The sequence below is a fragment of the Neomonachus schauinslandi genome, chromosome 7 (genome assembly GCF_002201575.2).
Source record: "Neomonachus schauinslandi chromosome 7, ASM220157v2, whole genome shotgun sequence".
In the NCBI taxonomy this organism is placed as follows: domain Eukaryota; kingdom Metazoa; phylum Chordata; class Mammalia; order Carnivora; family Phocidae; genus Neomonachus; species Neomonachus schauinslandi.
The window spans coordinates 43,023,950-43,041,673 of NC_058409.1; the positions used below are offsets into that span (position 1 = coordinate 43,023,950).

A 17,724-nucleotide genomic window follows, 5' to 3' on the forward strand; every position below is an offset into this window, starting at 1 on the left:
TAAGCATCAATTTCCTTATCTGTAGCTACCTCATTGTATCTGTCTTGTAGGGATATTGTGAGGATCTTATTGCATGAGACGTGTAAGGAGCTTAGTAAGCACCATTGTCCTTTGAGAGTCTCAGTCTCAGCTCCCATAATGCATCACTGCATCCAGTCTTGCTGGCATTCTCAACGTCCTCCCTTGTCCTGCTGCAACTTCCTTGCAAATCCCCACCTTGGTCAGTGCAAGTCTTCTCCATGCCCACATTATGGGCCTAACAAAATTATGCAAATTGGGACCACTACAAACATATGGTCTCCAGCCTCAACAGGGCTCTGCTAGAGGCTGGGAAATATTTGAAATCTGTGTCTATCCCTAAGCACATCCATTTCCCCGTTTATATAACTTTTTCACGTGTCAAATCATTCCTAAAATAAACACGTTTATATCTGCTGTTTTAAAAGAAAAAAAAATTTCCCTCAATCCATTTATCCCATCTGCTCTGCAATCATCACATACCTTACCCCACCTAAAGTAGAAAGAACCATAAACTTTGTTCTCTTTTGAGCTAGGGACTCACCTTCTTTTCCTCCCCATTTAAATCTGCTGAGTCTATTTTCTCTGTGCATATGTTCATATTTTTACCAATTACTACAAAAGGCTTTGAAAATACATTATTTCATTTAAGCCACTGAACAATCCAGCAAGGAAAACTTACACTATTGTTCTCATTTTATAGATTTAGAAACAGAAGCTGAGAGAGGTTAACTGGCTTATCCAAGGTCACCTGGCATCTAACATCCATGCCTCATGGCTTTAGATTCAGCCCACTTTCCACACCACCCCACCGTTTCCTTGGATGCTGCTAGCCATCCCATCCATGGTTGGTCTAGATGAGACTCTCCCTTCAGAAGTGTTCACATCCCCCTTTCTTTCTAGGCACACATGCTGGCTCTGCTCCGTCATCCTGAATCAACCAATTTAGCTCTGCTGTTAATGTCTAAAGCCGCCACCCTAACCCACCCCAATCCACCCCACCAGATGACTCTTAAGGTACTGCTTAGATCAAACCTCATTTCTCTTAAAAACCATTTAATGCTCTCAATTTACTGGAGAATCAAGCCCAGATACTACAGCCAAGTGCCTCCAAGGTCTGAGCCCACCTCCCCTTCTGGTCTCATCTCTCTGTATCAAATGCAGGAAGCCTTGCTCTAATTTGGTCTAGTGGCCATTCCTTCCTTTCCCTAGACCTTGAATTTGTTATTTCTTTTCACTTAAGAATACCTTGCCCACTAACCCACCACCCATTTTGAAGTTCCGTACATCTTAAACACACAAGTTCTAATTCCTTCATAGAGCCTTCCCTGCTTTCTAAGTGACGGAACTTTCACTCATATGGCACCTCGCCGCCCTATTACGTAGCTTCCTCTGTCAGTCTGTAAGTTTCAGGAGGGCCCAACTATGTCCGAGGCATCTTCGTATCACTCTAATATCTAGCAGGGGCTCTGAATATACCAAGTGTGCAACAAATGTGTAAAATGCTTTGGTTAAATGAGTATTCAGGATTAAAACCACCTACACATGCAAACATATGCAGTTATATTCCAAAATAAAAGACACACATACACCCACACTACCACAAATTTATTATAATACACACACACACACACACACACACACACCCCTTTGACAATATTCACAGTTTTCCATAGTCTTTAAAAATTTAACAGAAATAAGATAATTGAGGAAACATAAACTCATAATTTTATAATTTAGGTAACAATGTAGTCCACTCAATTAAGAATTCAACTCAATTAAGACTGTAAACTGGCAATGTCCCATAGAGACTTAAAATTTTGTATTTGTATTTTACAGTAGACATTGGTTTTCAAGGATTCATAGAACTTCATGTCATAAACCAGATTTTATAACTGGTCTCTTTATTTGTTAGGTAAGCAGACCCAAAGGCAATAAAGTCCTGAAAAGTGGATGAAACCCCAATAGAAACTCTATGTGACCCACAGAGCCTTTTAATAAAATACTGTCCCGGGTGCCTGGGTGGCTCAGTTGGTTAAGCGACTGCCTTCGGCTCAGGTCATGATCCCAGGGTCCTGGGATCGAGTCCCACATCGGGCTCCCGGCTCAGCAGGAAGCCTGCTCCGCCCTCTCCCACTCCCCCTGCTTGTGTTCCTGCTCTCGCTGTCTCTGTCTCTGTCAAATAAATAAATAAAATCTTTAAAAAAAATAAAATAAATAAAATAAAATAAAAAAAAAATAAAATACTGTCCCATGCATATCCTACATCCAGTGATATGCATTTTGATCTAATGATGTTTACACGGGGGATACTTTTGTTAGCTGTGATTTCTTTTCATGTAACATTCCAGCTCTCCACTTCTATTCACATAATTTAGAGCATAGTTCCATCACGCGCTGCTGTGAGTTCATAGGCAAGTCAGACATTTTAAAGACTACAGTAAGGTTAGGAGAGGTTGTACAATGCAAGACAGAAAGTATTGCAAAAACCAAACTCTCCTGTTTCATCTTCTTCTCTTTGTGCTTCTTTTTGGTCTTTACCCTTCTTGGGTCTTCAGGAATTTTGTGCACTGTGTAACAGCACACACTACACTGTCTCATTTTAGTGCAGGTTGGATGTGAAGAGCCAAAACAGGAAAACAGTTTAGGAACACTGAGGCCCTCAGAGAAATAAATTATAACTGCTGTTCTTTTAGCTCTGCTTTCTGCTTTTTTTTTTTTTTTACTTGAGAAAAATAAGGTATTTCCCCCATTTATCAAATCTTGTCTTCTCATATTGTAAGCAAGTGAAATCAGTAAAGGTCACTTAAAGGCAAGTAACATAAATCTGGTAAGTGTGAGAGAAAAGGCCATGGTATAGATTAAATGTCTGGGGTGACACATCGAACTACAGGAGTTTACAGTGAGGAAAAACTCAGGCTCTGATGGACAATGCTATCACTGTGTGTTACATAACTGAGACCCATAAGTACTGATTGTTTAAAGTCATATAAGCATAAGCAGTCCTTCAAAATCAAGTATAAATATAACAAGAAAGAAAAGCAATAGGGAAAAATTCAGAAATGTCCAAATATCATTGTTTCTGGGACAAAACTCTATTGACCAGTAGCTTTGGTTTGCCAACAAGAAAATGTGAGAACAAGAGAATTTTAGAAAGCAGTAATTGTGAAAAAACAAAAGTAGGCAAAATGAATTTCAGGTCTTCATTATATAGTTTATAGTTTTGAAAAAAAGAAATCCAGGCTATTAATTAATTAATTCATTCATAATTCTGGGAAATGTCTTTCCATGCAGTGTATCTATAACAACTGTTAAATAGGCTCTCTCTTTCTCTCTTTATTAAGAGACCCCTACAAAACCCAACAGTCTCTGGATAATTTCTGTGCCACCATTTTCCTCCAGTTGCTTCACAAATGACTCTAAGCCATCTCTGGAAACTGTGTATAATGGGAGGTCTGAAATCACTTATGATTTAAGGGTACTTGCATGAACATTTATATATCTAACCAATACATATTTAACAAGATAATCCTTTAAGCCACGACAATATGAGAAAGTGACATTATAATACAACAGACAAGAGATTTTTCCCACTGAAATACAGAGTACTTTTTCCATTGACAAATTTCACCTCTTTCCAGAAATATACAAAGTTAACTGCAAAATAGTAATAGCACAGTGCTTGTTAAGCCACAGAACAAATCATCTTGTTTTCAAAATATTAACTTAAACTTAGTGTCAAGTGCATGAATGTACTAACCAAAAGAATTGTTACTTTTAAATAGTATATACAACAAAAATGTTGTAGGGAAGTCTTATCAGTAAAGCTGGTGGTGGCTACACAAGAGATCAATTAAAAATTTTTGTTAGTGATGTTAAATGACAACTTATCAAAAATTCACTTAATGTTCACCAGTGTTAGCTCTTTAGAATGGGCATTTAACTTTAGAATAAATATAGTGTCTTCTGAATATAATCAACAAGCAACAAAGCCAAAACCCTCAGTTCGAGGTTTTCAGAGCTGGCAGAAGGAATCTATAGTAGGGCATGGATCTCTGTCCACGGTCAAAATATCTCATGATATTTTTTCATCTATACTGGACTTCTTTGAAAAGTACTATACTGTTTCATATTCTCCTTTCACTATAACAAAATGTATTAAATAAAACCTTTATAGTAGGTTTAAAAGCAGCTGAAAAACTTCCTGCTTTAGGCTCTAATTAGACTCTGTTATCTGGGATCTTTGGGCTCTCAAATATCAGAAGCTCCAATAACTTATCATAAAAATACAAGCTCTTAGTTTTGAAAAATATACAAAATGCACTTCACATGGAAATAGCTCTTGATTGTCAAAGAAAGTAAGATACCAGTCTCATTCATAGATTCATGTCATGCTTGCATTTCAGTGATCTTTGTTTTTGCAGATTCCATTTTTCACAGTTTTGGGCAGCCTCTGGCCTTTGGTGTAAGCACGGTACCAAAAATGGAGAAAGAGCAGCAGAAAGATGCACCCATAACTCATAATGATGTACAGAAAGACTGGAAACTGGTACTTGCAATCTTCCATGAAAAAGAACTGGCCTATGTGGATGCTGACAATAATGAACTGGGCCTAACAGATGAAAGAATGAAAAATATTATTCAGATATGAAGTCACAAAGGAGCAATCATTTAATGCATTCTTTGGCTGCTTATGCTTAAACACTCTGCAACCACATCTAGGCTACTGTTCGGTAGGGAATTTTATCTTTAAATCTAGCCTCCATGGGTATGAGAGTGGGTGGGGCAGTGTCAAAATCCACTATTCAGTCCTGCCCAACTGTACAACTCCAGCGGCCCTTCATAAATGGCCCGGGAGCGGTGCAGGGCAGCAGGCCTTTCGTACCCAGAGAAAGAACCATCAGAGCAAGTTTTCTTGGCAAGTCTCTGTCTTGAGTCCTTGCCTTGATGAAATACACATGGGACCACTATCTTATGGCCTCATTTTCTAGAAGAGTTTCAGTTTCAAATATTCTGTCTTGTTGTTAGACAAGGTATTTCAATTTTGGGGAAATACAAACATTTTAATTAGAGCCCTAGCAATTCTGTAGGAGACAAAGCATGCCTGAGTCCTGGTATCTGCCACTTGTCACCCACAGTTATATCAGGGTAAAAATCTATCCTGCCAATGGCAGCAGAGAGTCTGTAAGAAGTAAAACAGTATTGATGACCTTCCTTGTAATGCCCAAGGGCTCTTTGTTCCAGAACATTCTACACAGTCTTAAGAGGAACACTTCCCAGGCTAATGTCCAGATTTTTTGCATATCTTTCTTCTCCTGATTAAAAGGCAACATGTGCTCTGTGGGAATGTTAGACAAGTAAAATTCCATAAGTAAAAATAAATAACAATTACCTATAATCTTCCAGTTATAACCATAGTTAAGCTTTTCACAGTTTCTTTTATGATCATCCTCAACTTTCCTTGCATCATCTTAAGAAACTTCTATGACATTCCTGTGCAGTAGCTACCCTTATTTCTCTCATTTTACAGACACAAAGATGACACCTTTGGAAGCCTCAGTGACACCTTCAATATCTGAAGCAGGCATGTTTGTGTATAACCAACATGGTCGAGATAATAAATATCTATTCTTTCTTCTATTTTAGTATTTTGCCACATCGTTAAAAAGTTTTTACAACATTTAAGAGTAGGCAAGTGGGGAAAAAAGCCCAATACAAAATTGTCAATGCAGTATAATGCAAATCATGCAACAGGTATACACATATATGTGGAATTATGCTTATTTTTCTTTCTCTTTGCTTAATTAGATGTTCTAATTTCTCAGCGATGAGCATATGTTACTTTACAATTAGAAAAAAATACTTAAAAAGAAAGCAACTGTGAATCATTTTCTTGATTTCATAATATTGCAAAGTAGGAATTAAAATAATTTATTTCATTATTTCCTTACACTTGGTTATTTAGAGCATTGTCAATTCTGTCAATATATACAATATACCGTCCCCTACCTCTTTCATCTGCATGTATGTTTACTATTTGGAGGAAAAACAGACTTAGAGGCAGGCATAGAGGAAGACTCGTAATGCCCTCAAAGTTACATTGCCTCCCTCAAAGTCATTTAGATCTAGAATATGGAATTTCTAACTTCTAATTTAATATTATGCCTGCTGCAGTTCAAATAAATTTCAGATTATCTTGATCATAAGTATATTTATTTTATAGAAAAGCATAAAATACTATAAAGATGGCTTAAAGATACACATTCTGCTTTAACGGTCTGAGGCTCTTGGCTACTAAATAAACTTTGTTTTCAACATAGTTCTTGACAAGAGTTTAAATAACATGGAAAGGATAATGATGGGATGCAATATAGGGGCCACACACTCTATATTCCTATTGTTTTGTAACTTTTGTTCCTTAGTTAGTATTCTGATTCACAGGGAAGAGAAATGACTCCAGTTTAGTTTTATATCTGGTTTTAAAGAAAATTAATTACTCACAAGCTGTAATAATGTCAAATATTTTTTCCACCACACATACTTCTGGAAGGCTGGTCCCATTGCAGATAGCCCATAGTAGGAATACATGACTACATGTACAGCTGTATTCAGAAGGGCATGGAATGTTCCCAAACCACCTGGAAAATAAAATTATTGTAAAATGGGGGTAACGTTCCTTAAAATGAGATTCATTTTTGTCTGAACTGAGATTTTAGAATAACTATTTCTTTAATTTTAGTAGAAAGAAAAACACATACAACATCAATTTGTTAAACAGCTACCAAATTAGAGGGAGCTGGATAACATATTCATTCAGTAAAATGTAAGATGCACATCTTCAAAAATAAATTACAATGCCTTTATTTATTATTATATCTTAACCTTAAGATGGTCTTTTGATTTGGATTCACTTTAACAAACTAAGTTGAGTTATTTTTTTAAATGGTATATGCTTAATAATAGTAATCAAATTCATTTTTTTTAGTGAGGGTTCACATATATAAAGTACACAAATGCAATCTTAAGTGATGGTTGTGTACATAGGTATACACCCACATAACCATCAAGGTCAAGATATAGAACATTTCCAACACCACGTACAGTTCCTTTGTCCCCCTTCCAAGAATATACCCCTCTCAATGTAACCTTTATGCTGATTTCTATCACCAACTATTAGCTTTGCCTGATATTAAACTTCATATAAATAGAATTATACAGGATAATCTTTTGGACCTAATTTCTTTCAATCAACATAATTTTTTTAAGATTTGTCCATGTTGCTATGCATATTAGTAGTTTGCTTTCTTAATGCTGTGTAGTATTATAGTATTGCACTGTATGAATGCATCACAATCCATTCTCTTGTGCTATAAAACTTTGGCAGTAAAACCACTGGCTTTCATTAGTAGGCTATGCTAAGTTTGCTTTAATTATTTAAAAACAATTATTGTTCTTCCAAAATAAACTTTTATTAATTGTTAAGCCATCTTTGTTTACTGCCTCCACTTGATTATTATCAATTGTGTCTTCCTATCTTGATTTTCCTCTTCTAACCACTACATCTCCTACTGATCAGATTCAGTTTAGAGTAGAAGCAAAGAACCCTGGGGGAACAGAAGCAAAGATCATTTCAATTATCTTTAGCTGGGCCTGTAGTACAGTGGAAGGGGTAACAAGGTGACTAGCTGATAGCAGGAGAAAAAAACCAAAACACTCTTCCTTAGCATTTTTCCTAAGAGGCACAATCTAGAAGAAGATGCATTCTTTATGTATAGCCTGATTCAGCTTAGTGATGTTGATCTGGGATTTAAATTTTTCTCCAAAATATTCTACTTTGTTTATTCCAGTATTCTTTAATTCCAGAAATAAAGTGAAACCTCAAAATGTGGAATTACATTAGAAAAGGGACCAAATTCATAAACACTATGTATTACAGAAAGTTTAAAGCAAAATAAAAATTGTTGCATAGTAGAAACTAATTACATTTTAATAAGCATTCATAATTGCGGAAATTCCAGATACTTCTAGATACTACCACTGCTAAAATACTCCTTTAAAATAACGTGTTTTAAATAATTATTTTTGAGTAATTTAAATATTCCTCCAGTGCCTCATTTATGCATTTTCTAAGTAGAATAAATAAAATTGCAGCCAATTCTTTAATTATCATAAATTTCAAATCAGAAGAAACTGAATTAATGAAGCTTATTAACAACCTCCCACCTTTTATTATTTACATTTGGATTAGTCTTTTTTCCCAAAAGAAACTTGAATAAATAAATTATAGTGGTGTGAAAACAGCTTTTCTAGGGTGATTTAAAAATATACTAGTTGTCTATTTCTGATAGTTTAGGAGTCAAGCTGCTTAACAGGGACATAAGCCAAATACCTCTCATGTCCATTTATGTCTTGTGATTATATAAACACACAGGAAATAAACTACATCAGAGCCTTTCTCACTAAGATACCTGTCCCACTTTTTGGTAGAAGACTATTTTCCATCCAGAATCTTTCATTATTTAAATGTCCTAAAATGACGATTTTAAGGACAGGAATTTAACAAAGCACTAGTGTAGCTAACAGGGTTTAGTAAGGATTACTAATCAAAATCAGCTATCAAATAAAATTAACTTGCTGATTTTGTCTAGTTATTATTTTCTCAAATATGTTAATAAGTTTGTTCATAGAACATTTTAATTAGTAATGCTTTTCACATCTTCTTTGGAAGGCTTTCCTGATAAAGTATTTTCTAAGCTTGCTTTCTTCTTTACAACAATAGTTTTGCAAAGCTAACATCTCGGAATAAATTGCAATTAGTACCATCTCATTTTATTCCTTTTTAGAAAAATAAAGGAATCACCTGGGTAATTACCACAATTCTCCATATCTCTGGAAGGGAGTATGTGCATAATGAATATAAAAACCTGCCAGAGAAACATTTGCATCATATTCCAAAGAAAAATTGGAATGCTTTTTTATGCCAGAGAATTGTGCATCAGGCGAACAGGAAATTAAATCCTAGATAGAGATTAGCTGTGCTCAAATTTTTGAAAGAACAGTGTAAACTGGACAGTTTCATTACAGGAATGAAAGCTAATGCCAAACCACATTTCTGGAAGTATCTCAACTCTTATTGCTGTACTTGTCACTAAATAAATATTAGGTGTACAAGTATTTACTAGATCCCACGTGCAAGACTTAACGGAAATGCCAACTCATGGAATATATGACAGAAGAAAGTATTTACATTTTGTTAAGCAGAAGAGGGATTAAGCTGTGGACAATGAACCTGCTACAAAGTGTTTGATGTCCATAAACAGGGTAACATTAAAAACCAAGGAGTTTCATGTTTAAATTTTCATTATTGAAAGCAATGCTTGTTTGAAAATGGAAGTCAGACTATCAATGGGCTCAAAGATAGACATTAGAAAAGTGCTCAACTCTATTCTTCAAATAAAGTTCATTTTTCCCATTATAGAACTTACAGCTATTCAATATAGAAAAATTAGAAAATACAGAGAAGGATAAAGATGGAGAGATAAAGCACTTTTTGTGTTAGTCCCTCTAAGTCACTGTATTTTGGGGTAAGACCTCCCAATCTTTTTCCTACTTATATTTATTTTTCAGTGTTGTGATATAATATTCTGGTCTCAGAGAAGAAATCTGAATAAATAAATTATAAGAGTGTGAAAGAACTTTTTCTAGCATACTTTAAAATAGAATAGACACCTATTTCTGATAATTTTGGAGTCAAACTGCTTAAAAGAGAAGACGAACTAAATGTCTATCGGTATCATTTGCATTTCACAATTATATATACACAAGAATTCATAACCATTTTATTAATGGATGGTTAGGTATTTTCCCATTTTTGGCCAACACAAATAAGATGTCAATGAATATCACTATACAGAGAACTGATGTGCATGTGAGAGAAAACATAAACACATAAAGAGAAGTAAAATAATGGAGATTAAATAATATGGCTATCCTTGATTTGTAAAATGGACACAGATGAGACTATCTTATCATAACGTGAGTTACATTTTTACATTAACATACATTATCAGAAAAACCAGTGACATTTACTTTTTAAAAGTCCAACATACAAATGCCAATTTGGGAAAAGGAAACACCTCATATACTGGAAAATCTGATGCCCACAGGCCATGGTAGGGACAGTTCTTCTGGCTCCTCTAGGTTCTGGTATCTCTTTCATGCCAATGGCTTATTCATGCCCTCTCATGCTCTGAGACATGAGGATTTTTCCCCAGGCTTAGAGACTCTAAAACTCAAACAAGTGTTTCTCAATTGTGGTTTCTCTTTTTTGTCCTACAAAGTCAGAATGCCTAATATAAATAAGCTCTTCACAGAAATTTTAAAGCTTTGTCTAACATGGGCTGCAGATCTACTCAAAGACTTCTCAAATTTAGGAAACTCATATTAATTAATCTCCCAACCAATGTCTGCTAATAAGTATATGTCCTTGGGGACATCATTTATTTAACACTTCATGATAGGGTAAAATTACTTACCCTGTTTTTTCTGATTCTAGATGTTCAGAGGCATAAAGCCAAATCAAAGGAACAAAAGAGGCTGTTTGCCAAGCTTTTGCTTTAAACCAGTTTCAACTTCAAAAAAATCAAAACAATATCCTTCAACCACAATTTGACACATCTTTAAAGAGTTGGTAAGGGATGAGGTGTGTATCAGTTATTGGAATTTTGAATGCAAAGAAGCCTGGAACTTGAGAAACATTCTAACTTTCTGGAAACCTATTAAGGAATAGATATCTAACTATATTTCTATAAAACTAAGGCTTCTACCATTTTATTTGTTTACTGTTTATTTATTTAATGATATTTAATAGAACTGTATGGGAAAAGAGTAAAATCCAAACAAACTAACTAAAGGATATGGGTAGAAGACTACCCAAAAGTCATGTGTCTCTAAAGAATGAAGGGATCTAGGTTAAAGTCTTACATTTATGTTTCAGGTAATAATGAAAGTCAGAAGTTCGATCAAAGTCATCTTTTGATGTTTTGAGTTTCTTCTAAATCACATTTAAGGACAGAATTTGTGTTTACAACATACAGAAATGTAATAGTTTATAACACATGAGCCCAACTCTCCCTTGGCTACCTGCGGCAAATTTGACTCCAAACCACCAGGTCCATGGCATGATGGTATGATGGAAGACATGCAGGAAAGTCACTTGGCTATTTTTCTTACGCAGAACAAAAAAGATCTGAAATAATTTTTAAAAAATCAAGTTCATAGAAAATCATGCAATGATTGAGCTACTGATTTATCTACAAAAATACTGGCAAAGTACAAACTATTTCACATCATAATTTGCATTAAAAGGGCTGCCTTAGAGAATGCTCATAGAAGCAGCTGATTCTCCAAGGGGCAGCTGAAAAGCTAATTAGTATGAAGGAACTTAAGTATGATGACTAGTCATAGGAGAATCAATAAAAAGGTGTTAAAGAAAATGTATGCAGATTTGAAAATCAAAAATGGAAAGTGAAGAACATAGCCAAATACTATTGAAAGAAACGTTACTGGCAGGAAAACATCCATGTGGATTTTGAAGTATATGGGAAAGCACAGAGTCTCAATTCTTAGGACAGAAATCATTCTATATTGCTCTCTAAGACATCCTACTAATTTAGATAAGGGATAAAGCAAACTGAAAAGAGGACTTGCAACAAAGCAAAAGTTAGCATATTATTAGTAAAGAAAGATGAAAAGGGAAAAACTCAAAGGGATTTGGAGAAATAGGATGGGAGAAAAGAAGTGGCCTAGGAACAAAGGCACCATCCAGACTGAATGTATCTGTGGTTTGCAGAAACCCTACAGACAAACAAAGAGGAGAACAAGAAGGCTTTTGCAGGGGGAAATTTTTTTCAAAAAAATTTCAAAAGCAGAATTAAGTGTTCAAAAAATATTCAAAATTCAGAATGCCAGTGATGAGTCAGACTTCTAAATATAGGACTAAGCACAGCAACACAAACAAAAGTATCCATAATGGTATTTGAGAAACGTGGTTTAGGGAAGGACATAGAGGTAGCAACAGTTTCCTTATGGAACCCGGAAATGAGAACATGCAAAGCAGAAACAATGAAGCTAAAATGCATTTACTTATGCACATGGAAGATGGCAGCACCATGTAATGAAAAAACCCCAAACCAACTCTCTGGGGTCCCTGTCCCAAGCAGTAGTGGCATTCCTCTGGGTGAGTTACTTACCTTCCTGGCTTCGATTTATTTTCAGATTGAGAACTCTGGCCCAGATCAGTGGTTCACAACCCTGGCTGCATATTACAGTGTCCAAGAAGCTTTATAAAAGTAGCCATGCCTAGGCTCTAACTGTAGACCACCTGGCACCAAATCTCTGGAGGTGGGGCCCAGGTTTTGGAGGTTTTTCTAATGCAGTTAATGCTCCTGTACTATGATGGCTGAGAACCAGTGAACTACAGCAGGGGTCTCCAAGTGTGGACCCTGGACCAACAGCAATAACATCACCTGAGAACTTAAAAGAAATGCAACTTCTTGAGCCCAACAGACTGAATCAGAAACTCTAGGGGTGGGGTCCAGGTGTCTGTGTGTTTAACAAGCCCTCTAGGTGATTCTAAGGCAAGCCCAAGTTTGAGAACCACTGTATTCTATGCTCACTAAAGCCCATTCCAATTCTAACAGTATGTGATTATTCAGCTGAGAAGGTGAAGCATGTTGAGATTTGCTGTAAGAAATATGTAGTCTGTCACTGACCTCTACCTCTGAAACTAGTAATACATTATATATTAATTCATTGAATTTAAATAAAAAATAATAATTAAGCAGAAAGAAAAGAAATATCTATTCTGTAATATGTAATGGTAATATGTATCCTGAAGAGAGAAGAAACTTGTCTGTCTTAGACCCAGAACTGGTTCCAGATATCTGAGACCTACATGCCCCAAATATATGATAAATATCCAGCTTTCCTAGGCTACTGTGAAAACAGAAGTACACGCCTTTCTCCTCTCATCAAGGACCCTAATCCATGACACTGGCTTCTCCCAGAGCCCATCACCCAAATCCAGAGTTGATCCTCAACAGGATCTTAAGTTGGAAGAGAAAAGGTCTAATAAGCATAAACTTGAGAAAGGCAGCTGGAGTTAGTTTTGATATTACCTAAATTACTAATATCCCAGGGATAACATCCTAATGTAAGTTTATGAATTTTGAAGCACTTATCCTCTTAAAGGAATATGGCTGACATAGTGCTTTGGTTTATACCGAAAGAACCCAAAGTAAATGTTCTCTGCTCTTTGCTTCGTGAACTTGATTTCCCAAACACCTGTCATCCATCTCCATAAAGATGCAGTTTTGCAGCGACAGTTACATGCTTATCTTAGCCAGGTGGTAGATACATAAGAAAACCTTTTGGCATTGGCAAAAGACTGAAAAAAATGCTTATCCTATCTATGCTCTAAAACTACTGATAATAAAAGGTAAAAGATAATAGGAGGTCTGCCTGAAGTGGACAGATAACCAGAGCTATCAGACAACTGAACTCTAGCAGTTTTTTGCTTCTAGTGATACATCAAACATTCACCAAATGTGGTGACCACATACTCACAGTATCTAATAGCTCAATAAATTTGGAGAAGTAATAAAGCCAGCAGGTGCGTGCCATCTGCAGAAACACACATAGATACAAATTTATTTTATTTTTTTATATGGAGGAAAATTTCATTTTTTTAATTTTGGCAAAATATACATAACCCAATTTACCATTGTAACCATTTCTACGTGTTTGGTTTGGTGGCATTTAGTACATCGACACTGTTGTGCCAATATCTCCATCCATCTGTAGAACTCTTTTCATCTTGCAGAAGTGAGACTCTGTGTCCATTAAACAATAACTCTTCATCTCCCTTCCCCACCAGCCCCTGACAACTACCATTTTACTTTCTGTCCCTGAATCTGTCTACTCCAGGTACCTCACATAATAGAATCATACAATATTCGTCTTTTTGTGCCCGGATGATTTCACTTAGCATAAAGTCCTCAAGGCTCATCCATGCTACAACACATGTCAGAATTTCCTTCCTTGCTAAGGCTTGATAATATTCCATTGTATGGATAGACCACATTTTCTTTACCCATTCATCTGTCCATGGACATTTGGCTTCCTCTACTTTTTGGCTATTACAAATAATGCTGCTGTGAATACAGGTATACAAATATCTCTTTGAGTCCCTGTTTTCAGTTACTTCTAGGTATATACCCAGAAATGGAATTGCCAGATCATATGGTAATTCTATTTTTAATTTTTTGATGAACCAGATATGAATTTATTTTGAAATCCAGGAAGTTAAACAATAAAAGCACCAATTTTCATTTAACAGAAAACTATGCCCCTGACTTTGATTCTTTCTGATAATTTTTAGCTTTTTTTCTCTCAGGCCATGTAATTTGGTAATTGTGTCATTTGCTTCTTCTGAGTTCACATTAAGTGTTAAAAAAAAAAAAAACAGAGTCTAAAAGTTTTAACATTTGAGTTACAAGTTTTTCCAAAGAAAAACTCACCCTCAATGCTGAAGGTGACCGTGAGTAGTCAACAATTTCGCATCGAAATGAATAACCTGTACCCCAGCCAGACATCACAAACTGTAAGAGAGCACATGTATATTAAAGAAGGAAGAATTTGCTCAACAGCTACAACAATGGTACATTTGATTGTGTCTCTTTACCACAATGTCAGCTGACTCAGCATGCAGTGCAGAGGAAAAGGCAGGCTAGAACAATTATAACTGGGAACTCGGCTTGATAAAACAACAGGCGTTTTCAAAATCATACAGCTATATATTACTTGTATCAAATGTGTTCTGACTCAAATGTCCACGGAGAAGGAAACGCTGGGAGTGTTTTGCATAGATAGCAAATACTGGCAGGTATATGCCAGTATATGTACATATATGTATATCTATATATGCCCATGAATAACAGAGTCTGAAAACAGTCTTTTCTGGTAATTTCTAATCTTCTCCATCAGCCAATAAATAAATGGGCAAGCCAAAATTCCTTACTGTACTATTAGTGGCTGCCACACTGGGTTTTCCTGTCCTTAGCTAGTACGTGTAAAGTGAAGTGGTAGTCTATGGCTTTTAAAATCAAGATTGATCAGGGGCGCCTGAGTGGCTCAGTCAGTTAAGCGTCTGCCTTCAGCTCAGGTCATGATCCCAGGGCTCTGGGATCAAGCCCCGCATCGGGCTCACTGCTCAGCGGAGAGCCTGCTTCTCCCTCTCCCTCTGCCTGCCACTCTATCTGTGCTCTCTCTCTATGTCTCTGTCAAATAAATAAATAAAATCTTTAAAAAAAAAAAATCAAGATTGATCAAACACAAGACTCAGAGACTAGTTCAGTTTGGATTCACGTGACAAGTAAGAGACAAAAACGTTAACAAGAAGAGTGCAATCTGGCATGCCTTAATTCCAGCACACCCACAAAGTGACCTTAGACTAGTGGTGACAAGAAAGAGGCTATTATTGTTATCTGAACCTTAACTCAAAGATTATATTGACATTCTTTTAGTATGATGGTGGGAAGTTCTTTTAAAACAGTATCTGATTCAAATAAAAACTCCAAAAAAATTTAAAAAAATAAAACAGTATCTGAAAATGAAAAGCTAAGGGCTCTAATTTTAATTTAATGTGTATATTAAATGGTTAGCTTAACTGAGTGTTCTGACAATATGATCAGCTCTTCTTTGACATCCTGTTTTCACAAATGCCAACATCTTCCCTGGAATGTCTTCTTTCTCAGTATAATGGTTACATCATTTTCTGCCATTAGTGCACATTTTAAATTTCTATTTTTAATTACTATTAAAGCTAAAATGAAAACTTTACCATAAATTAATTTTTAAAAGCCAAAATTTATGAGATTTATCAGAATGATATTTTGATGGTGAAAAACAAAAAGAAACAAAAGAGAAAGAACAACTGTTTAGACTGTGGTATTCAAAAATCACACCATCCTTTCCTGATCTAGCTCCTAGCTTGATTCACAAGATATTTAATCCCATTGTTAACTTGATAAATGATGAAATCTTGAAGATTATCTTAAGATTCAGGAAAGTGTAAGACATATTTTATGGGTAAGAAAAATGACTTACAAAAACAAGTCAACAAATATTTCTCAAAGGAACAAGGGAATGTGGTAGAAAAACAGCTAATTCTACAAAATCCTCATCTGTCAGTGAGCATCATTATTCTCTTCCATTCAGACCTCTACTGACTGCTGCAAGTAAAACCGAAGGTCCACTTACGTAACTGGGATGATTGGTTCTCCACTTTACCCTACCCCAAATGAGGACTGAGCTGAACAGGAGAAGCTCTGTGACATGGCCTTCTGTGAGATCTTCACGAGTCTCTCTTTATTGATGTCTGACTGGTGCCAATTAACTAGCACATTCAAAACCGTTACTTTACAATAAGGCCCGTGGGTTCCTTTAGTCTATGGACTTCCCTTTCATCTTGTTCATATTTTCCCTAACATCCATAAGTGGAGGTGTTTCCTCTGTATATCTAATGCAGTTGTGCTCTACCAATAAACCATGTGATGTGTTCAGTGTCCTGGAGATGACATGCTGACCGGCTGCCAAAACTCTTTGTAAATTTAAAGAGATAGTGGAGGGGCGCCTGGGTGGCTCAGTTGTTAAGCGTCTGCCTTAGGCTCAGGTCATGATCCCAGGGTCCTGGGATCGAGCCCCTCATTGGGCTCCCTGCTTCTCCCTCTCCCACTTCCCCATTTGTGTTCCCTCTCTGCTGTGTCTCTGTCTGTCAAATAAATAAAAACTTAAAAAAAAAAGAGTGGAAATTAGTGCTTTCCCGATACTAAGTTTAAGAACATTCTAATAGTCTATGAAGCTTTTGACATTTCTATATTTCAGGCTATCAAGAAGAACAGCAATAATTTATATTTGGCAGGTAATCAACCCCAACGTTGGCATATAAGTAACTCTAGTATGAGTGATTAATAAGAGACAGAAACTGCCAAATTCAGATATTTTCACAACTTCTTTTACATTGTATTTGCTAAAATAGGAACCCAAATTTACCAGCTATAATTAAATTCCCCCGAGAAACATATTTAGGGACATTACACTGAATGACATAATCAGACACAGAGCGTAAAGGGATGTGAGAAACAATTTGGTTTAATCCTGATTCTATAAAATGGGAGAACTAAGGCCCAGAGAGGTTAAGTAACTTGTTCAAAAATCAGGCAGCTGGTTAGTAGCATAACTGATACTAATTAGCCCCTAGTCTCCTGGCTTCTAGGTCTACGCTTAACATGGTCCTATGGGCTATTTCCTCTCTGTCATAACTTGGTAAGAGCATGTATTTTTTTTTGTTTTTGGCTCCCCACCTCTGTTACTCCTTCCCTTTCAGTTACTCATGATCCAGAAGGGATAGTATGATAGCTTGTAGTTAATTTTGGTAATAAAAGAAGAAATAGAAGGTAGCAAGGTAAGTCCAGACTTGAGGGGGGGCCGGTGAGACATGAGGTTACAGCAGAATAAGGTGACTCAATCAGGTAGATCTGAGCAGGAATCAAGTTGGAGGGATGCATGTAGAGAGGTCACAGTGTCAAGAGGGGCCAGAAGGGTCATGGTGGGCCCTCGAGAGTTCCAGTTATGAGAAAGGAAGCA

At 36.2% G+C, this 17,724-nt stretch overlaps 1 protein-coding gene across 3 annotated transcripts in view; it reads right to left on the reverse strand.

Moving 5' to 3' along the window:
- Positions 1 to 2,206: 2,206 nt before the first annotated feature.
- ELOVL7 (ELOVL fatty acid elongase 7) overlaps positions 2,207 to 17,724 on the reverse strand; it is a 77,532-nt gene continuing 62,014 nt past the window's right edge. For all 3 annotated transcript variants that reach the window (XM_021701862.2, XM_021701861.1, XM_044916813.1), the window contains 5 exons: positions 14,598 to 14,678; positions 13,645 to 13,701; positions 11,161 to 11,266; positions 6,520 to 6,656; positions 2,207 to 4,630 (listed from right to left, as the gene is read on the reverse strand). In XM_021701862.2, the coding sequence (XP_021557537.1) occupies positions 4,421 to 4,630; positions 6,520 to 6,656; positions 11,161 to 11,266; positions 13,645 to 13,701; positions 14,598 to 14,678 (591 nt within the window). In that variant the 3' untranslated portion in view covers positions 2,207 to 4,420. The remainder of the gene's footprint in view (positions 4,631 to 6,519; positions 6,657 to 11,160; positions 11,267 to 13,644; positions 13,702 to 14,597; positions 14,679 to 17,724) is intronic.